The sequence below is a fragment of the Mauremys reevesii genome, linkage group 2 (genome assembly GCF_016161935.1).
Source record: "Mauremys reevesii isolate NIE-2019 linkage group 2, ASM1616193v1, whole genome shotgun sequence".
In the NCBI taxonomy this organism is placed as follows: Eukaryota; Metazoa; Chordata; order Testudines; family Geoemydidae; genus Mauremys; species Mauremys reevesii.
The window spans coordinates 91,352,477-91,372,323 of NC_052624.1; the positions used below are offsets into that span (position 1 = coordinate 91,352,477).

The 19,847-nt window shown below is 40.6% G+C and overlaps 1 protein-coding gene across 1 annotated transcript in view; it reads left to right on the forward strand.

Moving 5' to 3' along the window:
* The window catches only part of STARD3NL (STARD3 N-terminal like), a 41,370-nt gene that overhangs the window by 20,405 nt on the left and 1,118 nt on the right, over positions 1 to 19,847 (forward strand). Inside the window, exons 3-8 of the mRNA XM_039524393.1 lie at positions 1,452 to 1,529; positions 4,219 to 4,296; positions 7,248 to 7,301; positions 7,387 to 7,504; positions 10,651 to 10,749; positions 19,472 to 19,543. Coding sequence (XP_039380327.1) covers positions 1,452 to 1,529; positions 4,219 to 4,296; positions 7,248 to 7,301; positions 7,387 to 7,504; positions 10,651 to 10,749; positions 19,472 to 19,524 — 480 coding nt within the window. The 3' untranslated portion in view covers positions 19,525 to 19,543. The remainder of the gene's footprint in view (positions 1 to 1,451; positions 1,530 to 4,218; positions 4,297 to 7,247; positions 7,302 to 7,386; positions 7,505 to 10,650; positions 10,750 to 19,471; positions 19,544 to 19,847) is intronic.

Sequence of the window (19,847 nt, forward strand, 5' to 3'; positions counted from 1 at the left end):
TGAATTCCCCAGCTTTAAAATGGTGCTTTATTCACCGTTACAAAAAGCTTTGAGGTTGATAGATAAAAAGCATGACAGAAATGCAAAAAGTATACTCATTGGACCCAAGTGCTAGTAAAAGAGACTCCTGCAGCTTCACTTTTTCTAGTATGATGTGAATGCTTTTACTGAGTCAACCTAAAATCTTTAAATTCCGAGGTGCTATCAACAGAAAAGCTAAATACTAAATAAGTATACTAAAATATCGATACCATATTTTAAACTGAAAAACCAAGCCATTCCCCATGTACAGATAGGGTAACAGGTAAATCTACGCTCACGTGATCTGCCCAAGAAGTTAATGTTAATACTTGATCTCATTTTAACAGATAAACTCCTCTAAGATTTTTAAATTAATGAGGTAAATTTTTAGACATTAACTTTTTAATGGGGCCATAAATGGAGATGGCTTAGAGCTGCTCTCTGTAGCTCCATCATGATCATCAGAAAACAGGGGAAGTCAGGGGAGCTACCTGCTGAAACAGTCATTTAGTGCTGGTGTTTGCGATAGTGCTTTCCTGTGTGCCGTCAAGAAGTAGTGCAAATTGATGAGGGTTTGCTGTCATGGCACTGCAGTGAGGGAGCACTGTTGTGTCTTAGTAGTAGACAACAGATAGCACTACAGTAAAAGAGGAGGAGGAAGAGAATTTTTTTTCCAAGTTACTCTGTCCTGATGCTCTTTGTGAGAGAATTTAAAATAATGGTTTTTTACATTAAAAAGTTCTTTGGACTAGTCTACTTATGATTGGCAGGGGAATGTGGAGTGAGGTGATGATAAAAGGAGGATAAAGGGAAAGAAAACAAGGACAGTGAAATAGCAGCAGGCCATTAAAGAGTAGTAGAGAAAATAATCTGAACACAAGGTCTTAATGAACAAATATACATCCTGAGAGTATGAAGATTGAAAGAGAACTTGTTGTCCCAACACGGATATAGCTGGTAATTTTTTTATTGGTCTCTTGTTTTACGTTGATAGAGTGAAATAAATTATTCTGATTGTTAGACGTGCAAGGAATTTTGGTTTCCTGCCCATGAAAAGGTGGCAAAATACATGGGTCTGGCTATGTCTTCCACCAATAATTTCTTCACTGTTACCTCAGGGTGAGAATCGGGAAGGCAGCCTCAGTAGGCCATACAGTCATTAAAAATAGGGATAATCTTAGACCCATTAGACTTTTGGAAAATGCTAAATGCATTTTGATGGAAAAAAGAACATTTGTAACAATGCCACTCCCCTAATGATGTTTCTAGAATAGTAACGTTTCTGGCCTCTACATTTACTGTCTAGGAGTCAGGCAGAGAAATACTTTGAAACTGTTACTTATACAGTTGAAAATGGCAAGTGTTTTGACTTCAGTAATTTCCCATTTTCTGAAGCTATAAATACTAAGACATTTGGTTTTTTTTTATAGGTAAATGGGGGCATTGAGACTACTTTAGAGAAGGAAGTCCTGCAGTATGACTACCATTCTTCATATTTTGATATATTTGTAAGTATTTTGTTTTAGAATTTCTTTAAACATGCTTAATGCAAGAACTGGGATTTTTTTTTTTAATCCAGAGAGGCCTTATCTTTTATTATCCCATAGTCTGAGTCCTGTGCCAGGGTTAGATTTTCTTGTAATTTAAGAGAGGGAAAATATACTCTAAATCACATCTCTCTTTAAATTGGGGTGTATAATCTTATGTTTGGGCAATATTCCAGAAATAGATCCAGCAGTAGTGAGGGAAGAATGGATCACAGGACAATAGCTGGCATCTGTACATGTCAGGTTTGTTGCAGATTTATGTATTTCAACTAAAATAGATTTAAAAAAAAATTTTTTAATTTAAAATCTATGTTTAGATTCTATTTTAAATATGGATGACTATAGACATAATGACCCAGCTGCTTCCCTCTACACACAGGCACTAGGAACAAGGAGGAGGGGGGAGTAGCACCTCCACTGCTCATTCACCCTCCATATGGGTTGACAGAAGCCCTCCACACACACACATACACTCTCTCTCTTCCCCCCCCCCCTCCCCCCCCCCGAGACTGCAGCTTTGTGGCAGTGTCAAAAGGGACAAAGTCAGGGAGCAGCTTTTTTCCACGGCATGAACCATGCAGATATTCACATGCAAATAAATGCTTTTTCTTGTCATTGGATCAGCAAGATTTGTAGGCTGTGCCCCCTTTCTTTTCCATAACCCTCATTCCTTTTAGGTAATATTAGGCCATGTCTACCCTAGAGAGAACAATTGTTGACGTTACATTTGTTATATACCAGTTGTTCCACCACTGATGGGTGCATGGAGACTACTCATCTGGAATTAGTGTAAAATGTTGCTCGCATTTCCACACTGGTGCTGCCCTATACCACTTTGGATGGGATGGCTGTTAAGTTCAACAGCTCCAGCAGCCAAGAGTTGTCTCCTCTGTTGCCTCCCACCATGCTACCTTCAGCAGTGCCCCCACTGTATCTCCCATATCATAAAGCTAAAAAAGTGATCCGTTTGTTCATTTTGATAATCTTGCAAATAAATCCAGCCTATAGTTAAAGCTGCTTATGTAGAAAAACATATAACTTGGAATGGAAAACTCTTGATAGGAGACATTGGAGGCATTGAAATCCATAAATGATTTAGAGCTTACAATTAAAACCACTTCTGCCTCTAGCACAAATGTAATTAATCTTATTCAACTTTATACTTAAAACTAGATTAGATTCAGTTGTACTTCCAGAGCTATTCTCAGCTTTGATATTTTAATTGCCAAGAGAAAGACAATTCTCTTAAATTTAAGTGTTTTCCTGTTTCAACTTTTGTGAACTTTTTTTGTAAACTCATGTGAACAGATGATGCTTTACAGGTAACATGGTCTCAAGTAGGGGCCTACCAATTTCACGGCCATGAAAAACGTGTCTCAGACTGTGACCCCTTCATGCTGCTTAGAGTGCCCCAGCCTGGGGCTCATAGCTGCAAGTCCTGGCCGGGCTGGGGAGGGACGGGACTTGCTCTTCCCCTGCACAGGCACTCTCGGGGGAGATCAGAGCCACCTCTGGGTGCCTCCCCCTGCTACAGGAAGCTCTGGGTCTGAACGGCAGCCCCAGAGGTTCTTGCAGCTGGAGGCTTGTGGAGGTGGGTCTGAACTCCCCCTTGGTGCTGGGAGCGCCCCAGCCAGGGGCTCCTGGCTGCTAGTCTAAGCCGGGCTGGAGAGGGCCAGGACTTCCCCCTCACCTGCATGGCTGCTCTCGGGGGAGTAGGGCGGAAGAGAGATCAGACCCATGTCCAAGTACCTTTTGGGTTGGGACCCCCACAGTTTCAACACCATTACATTTCAGATATAAACATATGAAAACATGAAATTGACCAATTAAAAACCCTCTGGCCATGAAATTGATCAAAATGGACTGTGAATTTGATAGGATCCTAGTCTCAAGGAATGAGCACAGGAATGGAAGATTGGGAACTCTAATTCAGAATTCTAATCACACCTGTGCCACTGGCTTATTCTTTGGCCTTGGGCAGGTTCCATAAGCTCTCTGCATCAAATTCTTCCAGTGTAAAATGTGGATAACACTGTGTCTGGAAAATATATTTACATAGATCTGTGAAAATGTCAAATGCTCAAGACTAATTTTTGGAACAGAAAACAGAAGTAAAACAAATTAAAAATTGCAGGCATTCTCTAAAGGGAAACAAATGTTTGTAATACCTTTATTTCAGTAAACCTTTTAAATTCTTGAGCTACAGAAATCATTGTATAAATATGTTCCTTCCCATCCCATCATTTGTAAGATTATATTTTAAAATATACTTACACAGTAACCCATTAGGTATTTGGCAGATTAACTATCTGAAAAGCTTAAATGTTCAGGTCTCGAACTGTACACAAGTGTACCTATGCAGATTGAATGTACTTCAGCTGGGTATCACATTGCATGCTTGGAGGCCCTCATCTTACAAACATTTATGCATATGCTTAATTTTAGTCTCATTGACAGCAGTGTTTTATAACTGAGAAGCCAAAATGTTGAGTTTATATCTTAATAAGCAAAACCACTTTCAAAACTTTTTCCTAATAACCAAATTCCTTTCTTTGTGGTGTCCTGTTTATTTACATTTTTAGCCCGTTGAGTATCTTGCTGTTTTTTATACGTTCGGAATTAACCAACAATTTTTTTCTTTTCTCTACAGCTACTGGCAGTCTTTCGATTTAACGTGTTAATACTTGCATATGCAATGTGCAGACTGCGCCATTGGTGGGCAATAGCTGTGAGTAGTAGCCAAGCACAACAGAGTTAACTAGAAATGGGTCAAACTTTGACAAATTTTAGATGCCTCCAAACATTAGTATGTTGAGAAGCATCCATCTATAATAAAATAAATGTAAGAATGTGTACATGTAATGTAATAAAGGTAGCATGCTGAGCAAATGAGTCCTGGTCTTGAAACATTTTTCTGGTTCTTATTTGGTATACAAATAGTATAAGGTAGTGACTCCTGAAGACCCATTTCCGTTCTTTGAAGAATTCCAACTGTCAATTCCTTTTTGAAGTGAAAATGGGAGGGGGTAGATAGACCTTTTTTTCTTACACTTTCTTATAATGCTCTAAGCTGTGGTTAGTACATGTTGCTGTATTTGCCATGCCACTTCACAACCCATTTTTCCATCTGACTTGGTTTCTTTAGACCAGAGTTTGAAAAATCCAGTTAACCATTGGAAACTAGGCAGCTTTATTCAGGGAAGGTTGTGGGAAAGGAGAACGCCATATTGATTTCAGAGTTCGTGTGCAGACATTCAGTTACATGCTGCCGCCTCAACTCTCGAGTTCATGTATTGTACTCACTTCCACTTTCCTGAGATTTTAGGCATGTTTCACTGTGCTCATCTTGTTCTATACTGCAGTTCAAAGTGCTGCCCATAGGCCCCCTGTAAAATGGGAAATTCTTAAGGATTTTTTGAGTGTATTGGAGTAAAATTCATTAACACAGCTATTTCTGTAACTGATATGAAGAGGAGAGGGAATTTAACACATTTAATGGCTGTGACTCATACTTCCATCCATATGGTGGTTTACAGTGAATAATGCAGGCTGTAATATAATAAAGCACCTACTACTGGCTCATTATATTGTAGATCCAAGAAAGCAATTTTTTCTATGTTGTGCTGCTATGTTTGTTTCATTTGCTGTGTTTGCATTTCTATGTAGAACGTTTTTAAAGGAGCAGTATACAATATGTCTTTCACTAGACTGGCTCTGAGCCCGAGTCTCTTGATTCAGTAAAAGTACATTGTCATCTTGCCACAGGTGTACATCTAATAGAAATTGCTGCTGAATTTTAGGGGACTAGTGATTTTTTTATTCTAAAATGTGTTAATTTCAAAATCCCCTTGCCTATAATTTTGACTTGTAGATTGCATCTTCCATCTTTACACAAGGGGCTGTGAGATAGCAAGCCAAACCCATCACAAGTGGTAAGCATTAGAGGAGATACAAAATCCGATTGGGACTTTTTCTGGAAGAAGTGAATCTCATTTTAAATCTCCTTTGTTCTCATCAGAAGAGAACCACATGGTTTGCTGCAAATTGGTATTACTTGCAGCGATGTTGGACCATTGTGCGTTAACAGAGCTATGTAGTGAAGGATGCATAGTATCTCTTCACAGTATGTATAGGTCAAGTGAATACCCTGGCTTTCATGATCACAAATTTCATTCACAAATTTATTTTTATTCTCTCCTATTTCACTTAGCAACCTCTCCTCCCCCCCCCTCTCCCCACCCAACCTTCCCAAAAAGACTTCACTATTCATAATACTTGAAGTGTTTCTAGGTTGTTTACCCAAATATGGTAGCTATATAGAATCATAGAATATCAGGGTTGGAAGGAACCTCAGGAGGTCATCTAGTACAACCCCTGTTCAAAGCAGGACCAATCCCCAACTAAATCATCAGGGCCAGGGCTCTGTCAAGCCTGACCTTAAAAACCTCTAAGGAAGGAGATTCCACCAGCTCCCTAGGTAACCCATTCCAGTGCTTCTCCACCCTCCCAGTGAAAAAGTTTTTCCTAATATCCAACCTAAACCTCCCCCACTGCAACTTGTTCTGTCATCTGCTACCACTGAGAACAGTCTAGATCCATCCTCTTTGGAACCTCCTTTCAGGTAGTTGAAAGCAGCTATCAAATCCCCGCTCATTCTTCTCTTCTGCAGACTAAACAATCCCAGTTCCCTCAACCTCTCCTCATAGGTCATGTGCTCGAGCCCCTTAATCATTTTTGTTGCCCTCTGCTGGACTCTCTCCAATTTGTCCACATCCTTTTTGTACTGTGAGGCTCAAAACTGGACACAGTACTCCAGATGAGGCCTCACCAATGTCAAAGAGAGGGGAATGATCACGTCCCTCGATCTGCTGGCAGTGCACCTACTTATACAGCCCAAAATGCCATTAGCCTTCTTGGCAACAAGGGCACACTGTTGACTCATATCCAGCTTCTCGTCCACAGTAACCCCTAGGTCCTTTTCTGCAGAACTGCTGCCTAGCCATTCGGTCCCTAGTCTGTAGCAGTGCACGGGATTCTTCCGTCCTAAGTGCAGGACTCTGCACTTGTCCTTGTTGAACCTCATCAGATTTCTTTTGGCCCAATCCTCTAATTTGTCTAGGTCCCTCTGTAGCCTATACCTACCCTCCAGCGTATCTACCGCTCCTCCCAGTTTAGTATCATGAGTGTGTATGAGTGTTTGAATCTTTAAAATGGCTTGCAAAATGAATAGCAGAGTAGGTGGGTTGGTATTTGGAGTAATAGCTGTGGGTTTTTTGTTTTTTTTCTGAAGTAGGTGTAATATCTTTAAATGGGTGGTGATTTACAAAATAAGGTATTATTAATATGTAGTTAAATTACAATTTATAATAACTCAGTATCTGCACAGTTTCTAAGTTACCATCTCTGCTGTGTCGAAATAGATGAGTACCCTGGTGTTTTGAGGCATCCAAATTAAAATGATTACACCCCTAGACAATCTAATTTGAGTTGAAGTTTCAACATCTTGTCACCTCAATCTTACTAATCTATGACCTTGTTAATTGTTGGGTAAATTTTAATGTGATTGCCGTGACTTTGGATTTCATGCCTTAGTGATTAATAAATTACTGTATTATGCTGAGAAAGTAAATCCACAATTATAAGTGCAGTTTTAACTGTTTTTAACACTGTCTTTTTCAGTTTACAACAGCAGTGACCAGTGCCTTTTTATTAGCAAAAGTAATTCTCTCAAAGGTACGTATTCAGATCAAATTTTAATTTATTTATTTAAAATCATGGTTTTTCCATGAGGAAAAATGTGGTGTTTTGTTTTTTCAAGTTGTTTTCCCAGGGTGCTTTTGGCTATGTGCTGCCCATTATATCCTTCATACTTGCCTGGATAGAGACCTGGTTCTTGGATTTTAAAGTGTTACCACAAGAAGCAGAAGAAGAAAACAGTAAGTTTACTTCTTAGAGCCACCTCAGTTATTGCAGTCCACCTTGTACTTTTTTCTGCCTTTTATGATAAAGGAGTATTCTCCCCTTGTCACACTCAGAAACCGCTAGTGTATCTGATTTTTGAAACAAAGATTCTAGCAGTGTATCTGATTCTTGAGACAAAGTCGGGGAGGTAATATCTTTTATTAGTCCAATAAAGGATGTTGCCGCAATCAGCTTGTCTCTAATATCCTGGGGCCAACACAGCTGCAGTAACACTAAATGTCTTATCCTTATCTTTTCTCCCATTGTAAAGAAGAGGAGGAATTTCTATGCAGAAGGAAGTGTGTCAGGAATGCCAAAATTACACATCATGGGAGGGCAACTTGCCATGAACCCACCAGCATGTCTTATTTTCATATATCTTTACGTCTTTTAATAAAAAACATTGCATGTAGCTGGGGCAAGTAACATTTTTGGCTGGATGAGTGGAGTGGGGTGGAGAGCTGAGCTGCTGGCTCCTTCACTTGAAGGGAGCAAAAGAGTTCACAACAGATCAGGTGCCACTAGTTGTTTTTGAAAAAGGATGGTGAAAGGAGAGAATAGTGCTCCTGGAGCCACTGTCTCTGTCATAGTATGGGACCAGCACATCCTAGGAACAGCTGCTCCTTCAAGAAGAGGCAAGTGAGGGGCAGAGGAGAAGCTTGGAGCATGAAGACTTCCTACAGATTTATGGAGCAAAGGTAGAGGCATTCACAATTGATTTTATTTTATTTTGATATTTTTTTGGTAAGGGATAACATTAATTGGGCAGGATCTTGAAAAAGTGCACTCTATAGTACAGTGAACCTTTTGTCTTTACATAAACAATTTAAATCTGGTCTGAAACAAGTGACTGTAAGTGAATGTTTTCCTCTAAGATCAATAAATCTTGATAGTGGCATCAATAGTGGAACTCAGTTTCTCCTCACCAAAGCACGTTACAGTTAATCCAGCACATTGGAGCACCAAATCTTTTCACACTCTCAATCTCCTTTCCCATCCAAAAGAAGATAATTAAATTAGACGGGGTTGTTTATTTAAAAAAAACCAAGACACTAAATAGGAAAATGTAACACATCATTCTTCGCCTTGCTAATTAGCCAGTTATTTTTATTCTGTCACTTACATCACGCAGTATCCCAGCAGCTAAGCAGCCTGGTGAATTCAAAGTCAAGCATTGTTTTAAAATTAGCAGTCCAGATTTTTAAGTACATCTTTTACAATGAATACTCATAAGTGAAGAAAAGATTTGACATGTGTAACCTACATCTTTTTGAGGTTCAGTTCATAGAAATTGTTGAAAAACTAAATGTTTTTTTCCCCATTTTTGGTGGGTTAAAGGAGAATAGTTATAGTATTGTTCTAAAGGAATCTTCTGTTTTGAAGTACAGTGTGCTCTTGTTTGAGCTACTAATATTTTTAAAGAAAATACTGTGTTCCCTGATGTAGAGCATTGTTGTACAGTTACTTCAGATGCTCCACGGGAGTCTTTCCTTGTATTTGAGGATTGCAGATGCTCAGTACATCTTGGGATTTCTCCCCAAGTTTGTGGTTGTATATGTTCTGTGTTTTTATGTATAATATACAACATTAAATCTTGCTACCAATAGGGATTCTCTATAATCTCTATAATTACACCACTTTGGGGAAGAAAAATATATTTTTAACAACGCCTTTGCTGTGTAGAAAAATAGTCGAGTGTTCGAAGTTAAAGCAAGAATCACGGAAAATACAATAGTTTTCTGTATTTTAAAAGATGGAAAGTAGGATACTATGATTCTAGATAAATATTTTCATAAATAGGAACATGCATATGCATATATTTATTATAACTAGACATGGGCTAAGCAGCTGGATAAAACTACCTTGATCCATTTGAACAGAACCCACATTTATTTTGAGATTTGAAAAAAATGAGATTAACTCTTTGTATTATATTTGATTCTCACATATGTCTGTATTTTGTGGTTCCTGCTAAAATATGGAGAGAATTTCCAGACATGCTAGAAGTAAAAGCACTGGAAACCTCATGGGAGCTGCTTCTTGTAAGACTTTCAGAACAGTTTTGTAAGCCAAGAAGTGCAGGTAAACATCGAAGTGTTTGGTGCTTCCCTGCACTGAGCTGCCTAATTTTGAGGTTTACCCATCAGGTGAGGTTTTAAATGGTATGACCCATTTTTAATTCCTCCTTTGTTTTTATTCTCCTAATGATTCATCACTCCGTTTTCCCACTTGCCACTAATATTTGGTTTCCTACATTGTTGCCTCCCAAGGAACTGGTTGGCAGAATAAATTGCTATCTGCAAATAAGTGGCTGAGATGGAAAACAAAGTTCAGCTCTGATTAGAAAATAACCTATTATCACACAACCTTTGTCGTTTGTTATTTCAGTGTTTAGTACAGATTCAGTGACAGTAACATGTTAAAAAAAACAGGGCAATCCCTAAGGGACAGTAAATAAAAGATAGGGAATTTGAATTTGTTCAAGTACCAAAAAAAAAGTAGGGAGCATTCCTGCATTGGCATGGGAATGCATTAAAAGCTCTACTATCTCTTCCATATCCAGCACCTGCGATTCTGAGACTGGCTGAACGTAAATGGAACAAATGGCAGTACTAGCCCACGCAGGCTTATTATGCATGATTTTTCTTTCTTCGCTACCCCAAAACTTGAATTCATTTCCATAAATAGAACTTAGTTAGCAAGGATATGTTGTATTGCCTGGTGGAGTGAACAGTTCAGACTTTAGAAAAAGAAAAAACTTTTTCTAAACCAAAGTGGTATGACTGGCACAAATTAATAACTAGAAGGTGTTCCCTATTTACTGGGTGGTATTCCCTTCAGCTTTACTCAGAATTGCCTATCTTCATCATCAAAACAAATAGGACTGAGATTCATTTTTTCCCACAGCACTCTTTGCTTCTTGATAATGCATAGTCCCTCCTCCCCAAATCCCACCCACCAAAGAGTAAGTTTTTATGAATTCTTTTGTATTGAAATAATATCTTGCAGTAACACAACTTACACAGACCACAATGGAAACAAACTTTTTATAATATAGTACCTTATATTCTGACTGATAGTGGTAACAGTGATGCACATTTCTAATTACTGCTTTTCTTAGGGCTCTTACTGGTGCAAGATGCGTCTGAGCGAGCAGCTCTTCTTCAGCCTGGACTCCTCTCTGATGGGCAGTTTTATTCTCCTCCAGAATCTGCAGCAGGTAATTTTGTTCAGTGTGTGTATGCAGAGAATAATTTTCTGTTGCTGTTAGGTTTCCTGCAGATTCCCACGGAGAGTGTCTAAGCTAAAGGGCAGTGACACAGTAATTTTATAGTTTTGGTACCAGAAAATGTGATTTTAATTTATCAGCATTCGATCTGATTCGATCAATTTGCAATTTACGCTTCTCTGTTGTAATTTTTGCTACAATACATTGGGCACTTGTTGCAAGTAAAATTCCATGTAGCATTTTAACACTGCAGAAATAACAGACTTACCCATTGCTATAAATCTTTATAATATGAAGTTATATTTAATTTGAAATATGTCAGCTGTTCAGTTTGGCACTTAAAATCTCAAAAATCCTTTTCTAGTAGTGTCAAGAAATATAAAACCTGTACTTTACATATCTGGTTTTTAGATCTGTTGTGTTAAATAAGCTCAGAGAGGAGATATGATAGTGGTATATAAAATAATGAATGGAGTAGGGAAGTCCGAGGCCTGGTCTACACTACGCGTTTAAACCGATTTTAGGAGCGTTAAACCAATTTAACGGCACACCCGTCCACACTAAGAGGCCCTTTATATCGATATAAAGGGCTCTTTAAACCGGTTTCTGTACTCCTCCCCAACGAGAGGAGTAGCGCTAATATCGGTATTACCATATCAGATTAGGGTTAGTGTGGCTGCAAATCGACGGTATTGGCCTCCGGGCGGTATCCCACAGTGCACCACTGTGACCGCTCTGGACAGCAATCTGAACTTGGATGCAATGGCCAGGTAGACAGGAAAAGCCCCGCGAACTTTTGAATATCATTTCCTGTTTGCCTAGCGTGAAGCTCCGATCAGCACGGGTGGCAATGTAGTCCCAAGTCCAAAAAGAGCTCCAGCATGGACCGTACGGATGTGATCGCTGTATGGGCAGACAAATCTGTTCTATCAGAGCTCCGTTACAGAAGATGAAATTCCAAAGCATTTTTAAAAAATCTCCAGACAGAGGCCACAGCAGGGACTCAGCGCACTGCTGCGTGACAAGCGTAACGGAAAGCCAAATAATCAAATGGACGCTCATGGAGGGAGGGGGGACTAAGGACTCAAGCTATCCCACAGTTCCTGCAGTCTCCGAAAAGCATTTGCATTCTTGGCTGAGTTCCCAATGCCTGTAGGGTCAAACACATTGTCCGGGGTGGTTCAGGGCATAGCTCGTCAATTTACCCCAGCCCCCGAAGGAAAAGGGAAAAAATCGTCTCTTGACTCTTTTAAATGTCACCCTATGTCTACTGAATGCTGCTGGTAGACGCGATGCTGCGGCAGTGAACTGCAGCATCCTCGCCCCCCCTCCTTGGTGGCTGATGGTACAATATCACTGATATCCATCGTCATCATCAGCCTTGTGGCAGATGGTACATTGCAGAAGGACTGGTATCCGTCCTCATCATCAGCCCATGAGTGCTCCTGGCTGGCCTCCCGGTCATTCCCAGTAGATGGTACAGAACGGCTGGTAACCGTCTTCATCATAGCAACAGGGGGCTGAGCTCCATTAGCCCCCGCCCTTCATGTGTAAAGAAAAGATTCTGTACTGCCTGGACTATCATAGCAGCGGGATGCTGGGCTCCTCTCCCCCACACTGCTTAATATCCTGTCTGGACTATCATAGCAGCTGGAGGCTGCCTTCCCCTCATTTTATCTCACTAACAAGTCACTTTTTCTTATTCCTGCATTCTTTATTACTTCATCACACAAATGGGGGGACACTGCAACGGTAGCCCAGGAAGGCTGGGGGAGGAGGGAAGCAACAGGTGGGGTTGTTGCAGGGGCACCCCCTGTGAATGGCATGCAGCTCATCATTTCTGCGGGATCTGACACGGAGCGGCTCTGCTCTCTGGTTCTCTGATACACTGGTTCTCTAGTACGCTTGCCCCATATTCTAGGCAGGACTGATTCTATTTTTAGATACCATAAAGGAGGGATTGACTCGGGGAGTCATTCCCATTTTTGTCTTTTGCGCCCCCGGCCGACCTCAGCCAGGGGCACCCATGACAGCAGCAGACAGTACAGTACAGAAGAACTGGTAACCGTCATCTCATTGCCAATTTACAATGGCAGCAGACGGTACAGAACGGCTGATAACCTTCTCTGCTATCATGCAAAAGCAAATGAATGCTGCTGTGTAGCGCTGCTGAATCGCCTCTGTCAGCGGCATCTAGTACACATACGGTGACAGTGACAAAAGGCAAAACAGGCTCCATGGTTGCCATGCTATGGCGTCTGCCAGGGCAATTCAGGGAAAAAGGGCGCGAAATGATTGTCTGCCGTTGCTTTCCCAGAGGAAGGAGTGACTGACGACATTTACCCAGAACCACCCGTGACAATGATTTTTGCCCCATCAGGCACTGGGATCTCAACCCAGAATTCCAAGGGGCGGGGGAGACTGCTGGAACTATGGGATAGCTACGGAATAGCTACCCACAGTGCAACGCTCCAGAAATCGATGCTAGCCTCGGACCGTGGATGCACACCACCGAATTAATGTGCTTGGTGTGGCCGCGTGCACTCGACTTTATACAATCTGTTTTACTAAACCGGTTTATGTAAAATCGGAATAATCCCGTAGTGTAGATGTACCCCGAGTCCTATCATACATAATACAAAAGCAAGATGATATTCAATTAAACTGAAAGGCCAACAAATTTAAAACAGATCAGAACTTGAGATCAAGGGGTTTCTTGCTCTCTTATCATCAGAAAATCTGAACAGAAATAAGGGCTTGTCTATACTACTGCTTAAGTTGATGTAATTTGCGTTGTTCGGGGCAACGTAAGTTACTTTCACTTAAAGTGGCGTCTATACCACACTCTGTCGGCAGGAGACACTTTCCCACCAACACAGCTTCTGCCTCTCATTGAGATGGAGTAATTATGCGGATGGGAGAGTGCTCTCCTGTAGGCATAATAATGTCTCCACCAGACATTCTACAGTGGCGCAGCTGCACTGATGTAGCCCTGTAGTGTAGACTAGGCCGAAGTGTTATAGATAGATAGATAAGGTGCTAAGTTCTGTTGAGGCAAACTTCAGTTGCATCTTAACTAGGCCTATGATACACTGACCCAACTGAGGTGCAAGAGGTGACTAGACACAGAAAGAAACAGCTTTACTATCTGATTCAAGGATAAGTTTGCAAGGAGTGCAGATACACTGTCATCTGTTTACTTGTAGAATTAACTACAGCTGAATTCTTTAAGAAACAAATATGGAACCCCACAATACCACGCTAGTCATTTTTCAGAATAGGACTTCACTTTCATGCTGTCTGTTCATACCTTTTAAAATATGAAAACAAATCAAATATTGTCATCTGCAAAATATTATTAATATCTTCCTGCGATCTTGTAAGGTGTGCCTTATAAAGGTATACTTTGGCATTATTTTTACAGGTTAATTTTGTTCCTACCGTTACAGTTCCATTAGAGACTCTTCACAGCTGTCTGTCCTGTCACATGGTGGGGAGGAAATCAAAAACAGTTGTCTCAGATTTCTGTGAGGAGCTCATCTGTCAGGAGTCTGGACTGCTGGTCTTTTTACACTGTTGAAGATAGCTGGCTGAATGGCTTTTGGCACCTAGCAAAACACTTCCTGGAAGCAATCCCATATCTGTCCCTCTGCTGCTATCTTGTTGCTGCAGCAGGATCAGAGCAATGCAGTGGTCATCCCAGTGACTGGAGTGAGCCTGGTCCTTTCCGTGGCTGGCCTCTCCCATGTTTGCCTCAGGGCACCTACGGTGTTACTTGGATGTATTCCAAGCCATTAAAATTAAACTCTGAATTTTTGGAACTCAAACTTTGTTACACTTTCAATAGCGCAAACCAAAGAGGAGAAAGTCTTTGCAGTTATTCATAGCTGTATTCCTGCACTAAGGAAAGCTACATAGAATGCTTTAGTTCTCAGGTGCTTTGAGGAAGTGTTACAGGTTAGGAAATCTTTCACTGGGCTGAGAGAGGCTTGTACAGGATTTAGACAGGGTAACAAAAGCTTCAACAGCCAGCTGTGGAGTGGAGGTATCTGTAATAAGGAGCAACAACCTAGAGGTCACGCTGGCCATCTCTGTACAAAGGAGAAACTTGCATGGGAAGATCACATATCCACTTTTTTATAACTTTGTATTGGTAATAAATACAGTATTTTATGTTCATAAGGCTACTATTGACAGTTATTTTGCATGTTATGTGGAGGTTAATGTAGAAGTATCACTCAGGAGCAAGAGTGCAATATAATCAAGGATGATCTTGTTATAATGATATATTAATGAAGAAGGGATATTAACTACTGAATTTAGTACAGTATAAGGCTAAACTGTTTAGCATCATAGCTATCTTTATTATACTGTCATATAGTTCCATCTAGTGGTGGTAAGAGGCATTAGGACAATATAGAGCACAGCATAAAACAGCTAATTGCTCCTGTACCCATATACTGAGTCACCTGTTGTATCTGAGCGATATCATCTATCTAGTAGGTTGTAATTCTTTAAGAATACAGGCTGAGTATCGGAAGTATTGTATTGTTACCCTTGTAACCTTATTTTGAAATCCACAATGCTGCATTATTTCTTGTCTGTAGAATCATGGAAAGATGCATAGAGTAAAAATAAGTCATACAGGTAACTTTAAATCAGAAGATATTTTAGAAAATTATCATAAATATCCACTGGTCTAATCTGACTTCCAGTAGATTTTGGGGAAAATTGGCAGAAGTAAGCAGCCAGATCTAATCCAATCTAGTGGCAAAAAAACAGAGTTTAAAAAAAAAAAATTACGGATATGCTGTCCAGTCTACTGCTACAGACAAGAGAATTGGGATTTGATAGCAACCTTTGAGACTGGGATTTTTAAAGGTCTGCTGTAGAGTATACTCATTCTAGAAATGATCCTTACTGCTGTCATGGATTAAAGCTTCCTTAGGTTGTGTAGGCCAAGTTTATTGCACACACCAGGGGATCCTTGCATTCTTCCGTTCCATCCCACAAGCTCCCTGCCTGTCATCCTCCCATCCCTCTTTGCTTTAGGCACTCCCCGCAACCTCTTCCTGACAGGGATTCTGTGTGCCCCATGCCTCTATCCCTCTATGCCAGGGTCCACCATTCTCTCCCATAGCAAGAGCTCTGTGTGCATCCCATACCAAAGTCCCTCCAATTTCCCTCTTCCAAAAATTATGTGCTCGCCATTCTTATCTCCCCCATGCCATGTTTCCTGGGGGGCTTTATGTGAACCTCCATTGTCCCCTCCACACCGGGGGCTGTGTGCATTCCCCCACTTGCATGCCCCCCATTCCTCTCTATACCATTATGATATTTGTGGGAGATGTATCATTCATGGTGTCAATATATTACTGTATTGGAAAGACAAGCAGAGGTTAGATAGGGTGTTGTCATGCTGGAAGCCATTATTGGGTGCCAGCAACCAATTCTTTGATCTGTGGACTATTGTAGAGGCGGTTAAAGCGTTATCCCTCGTTTTCCCCATTCTGGTTTTCCAGTTTTCCCCAAAATCAATAGGGGTCTGGCCATTGATGCCTAGAACATTGCTTGAAATTTTAGAATTGAAAGACATTGAGTTATGAATAGAGAAATGCCAAGTTGCAAGGTCAGCCAATAAATTTAAAATCAGAAATAGTATAGGCAGTATCACTGGAGATATAAATTGATGACCATATTTTTCAAGTGTCAATGAGGAGAGACTAAAAAGAGACTGAAGAGCAGCATTGGGATATAATGAATGTAAGAGATAAGAAATCAGAATGTTTCAGTGTATATCTTGGTGGTGGTCTAGAATGTCACAAAGTAGTTTGCAGTCCATTGGGAAAGCTGTGCAATAAATATAGCATAGAAGTTTAAGGGACACTCTTAACTGAAAATCACACGTTTGAAAATTCTGTACCTGCTCTTGGTAAAAGTAAAATCAGTGATTATTGTAACTAAAAGATGGTTAAAAAAAATACTCTGTTTATTTCCTTTGTGCGTCTGATAGCTTTACGTATAGTTACTTTCAACGCTCCCCTTGCTAATCAGTTTTTTTTCTATGCTAAAAAGACAAACGGGAGCAGAAAAACCCTTTACACTTTTTTGTTTTAAATTTGTAGGGTTTGTCTACATGCCATGACCACATACACCAGAGGGGGGAGTAAACTCTAGAGTGCTCTAAAATATTGCACTCTGCCCCATGTAGACCCTCCTGCCTCGCTCTAAAAGGTTCCTGATGCGTGTTAATGCAGCTCTGTTTCATATGGGACGACATCAACACGCATTAAGAACCTTTTAGAGCGAGTCAACAGGGTCTACACGGGGCAGTTAGGGTACAACACATGGGAACACTTTACAGTTTATACCCTTCTGGTACTGTGTAGACAAGCCCTTGGAGGGTGCCCTAGAGGAACATGAAATATTTTTAAGTTAGTCCTTTAAAAAATGTAAAGCTGCGTCCCTTTAAGAGGAATAGCTCAGTTTCAGTTTACTGTACTTACAGTCCCTTTATCTTCAGTAAGCAGCTAATGGTTGCTGAGTAGCCATTGTGGTGAGAGCAGGTGCTAACTGAGCCAGGCAACAGTTAGATTTTTACAGTTTCTTTTAAATTTCAACTTCAAAATAATGGAGACAGTTGAGCCACTACAAAGAATTTTAATGATTTGAAGTAGTTTAGTTTAAAAAAAAAAAATCCCTCCAGGCTCTGTGGCTTTTTACCACAGATTTCATGTGAAAAATACAGCATTGCTCTTGTGGTCCACAATCTGGCTTTAAGATAATGGCACAGATCTCCAGAGTAAGTTTCCCAGGCATTTTTCGCCATAAACCGTTACAATCAAATGAGATTCTCACAGGAAAAATAACTGTTCAAGACACATACTCAAAGCTGGAATGGTTCAGAGGCTGAGAAATTTCTCACTAGCCACAGGTAGTGTTCAATGCCAGGTGTGATGGGGACAAAGGAATCTATAACTCGAAACATAGCTACAGAACGTCTGTTTGCTAGTCCTTATCTGACCTGTTTAGTATCCACACAGCACTGGTAGGTCCACCTACTTCTGCTAATATAGTATTGTGCCTTAGTGAAGTGACTGAGCTGTTCAGGGTTATCTCCTGTCAATTAGTGAGAAGAAGTGCTGCATGGGAGGTACAGAACTGTGTCCAGCTGAGCCATTTCATCTGGGACATGCCAGCATATTTGCAGTAAAGGCAAAGAGATGAGGTCCAGATGAAAAGATGGCAAGCTGATGATGGGAGACCAGGAGAGGGAGATGCCTGAGATGAGACTGATAGACAGTGAAGGTGGCCTTCAAACTTCCAGTGAATTAGCTCTAACGTTGGTCCTGTTTCCTTTTTTCTCACTTGGTCCAAACAAGGACCTTTATGTAACAAAAAAGTCTAGTTTGCATGCTAGGCTACAGATTCTTCCTCACATTGGCTTACATGTTATCTAATCTAGATAGCAACATTTTGTTTTTTGAGTATTGGTCTAGAAACAGCCTTAAAGTTAAAGAAATATTTTCTGGATGATGGGATATGTAATTTAAAGTCAGAAAATCTCCTCATCAGTGAATTAATTTAGAATTGTAGCTTGTCACCCAGCTGGGCTTGGTTACAGAACAAATTCTTAGCCTCTGGAAAAACCTTCTGTAGGACCATTCACCCTAGTCATATATGGGATGGCACAGTGAGACAGAATAAAGGTCAGTCAAGTGGACTTGCCCTGTTGAGTGGGCACTAGATTCTGAAGGGACACTCCCTCCAATATGGCACAGTAGGTTGAGGTTCTAGGTGGGGATATAGAAAGGGCCCACCACCACTCTAAAGGGTTTACTGATTATAGATGTGTGTAGTACAGTGGTTTGAGCTTCAGACTGGGAGCAAAGATCTCCAGAATTCTAACCCCATCTCTGATACTAATGCATTCTGTGATCTTAGTAAGTAATTTAACCTCTTTGTATTCCTGTCTCTAAAATAGGGTTAATAATTTACCATTGGTGGTCACAACTGTGCTATGATAATTCTGATTAGTTCAGTCTTCACATGTCATATAAATTAATACCATTATTTCACTAATGGTGTTTGGATTACTAATGACTTGATGCTTATAAAATACTTTACTTAGGCCTTTACTAGCATTTCCATTTTACACTAAAATCTCTGATTAAACACCGACAGACCCTGGTCGTTTGTGGGCGGGATCGAACCCAGGACCTCTGGAGCTTAGTGCATGAGCCAGAAGCCATATGCCTCTTAGCTAAGGCTGCAGAGCAGACTCATTAATCTCTCTTTCTAAATGATCTTGGTGCCACTAGCTGGGACAGAACACCACACCCAAGTGGTGTGTGGGTTACATACTTCCCTTAGCTGAGAAAGCGCGTCCCGCGCTTCAGAGACTTCCCAGTTGAAATCCTGAATGAGCCCCCACTTGTAATGCCAACAGACCCCAGTCATCGGCGGGCGGGATCAAACCTGGGACTTCTGTAGCTTAGTATCTGAGTCTCTACTGCATAAGCTAAAAGCCATATGGCTGTTAGCTCATTAATCTCTAAGTGGCCTCAGTGCCACTAGATGGGACAGAGCACCACACCCAGGTGTGTGGGTTACATTAGGAAAACCTTATCTTCACAATTTGAACAGATTTTTTAATAAGGACTCTGAGTTTCTCTTACCAAACTAATAATTTTACTCTTTTTTTCCTGTTTAGGATCTGATGAAGAATCTGAAGAAAAGCAGGATAGTGAAAAACCAATTGTATAGCAACTATGAGAGATAACAGGCAAGTCCTTCTTTAGGGAAAATGTCTCTTGCATAAAAAATTAATGTTTCTTTTTAATTTCCTTCCATTTAATCACCCAGGAATTAGCCACAATCCAAATGGTTAACACTGTTGGAACTGGCCTGTTTCTAATGTCTGAGCTAGCTGTTATGGAGCACAGGCAAATATATCTGACTGCTGAAAGGGTGAATTAGGACCCACCTACAATGAGGTCTGACTATCCCAGTTTTTCTCTTCCTGGTGACAGCAACAGATGAGGGCAAGGCACACTGGGTACTCTGGTTGGGTCTGAGATGAACTATCA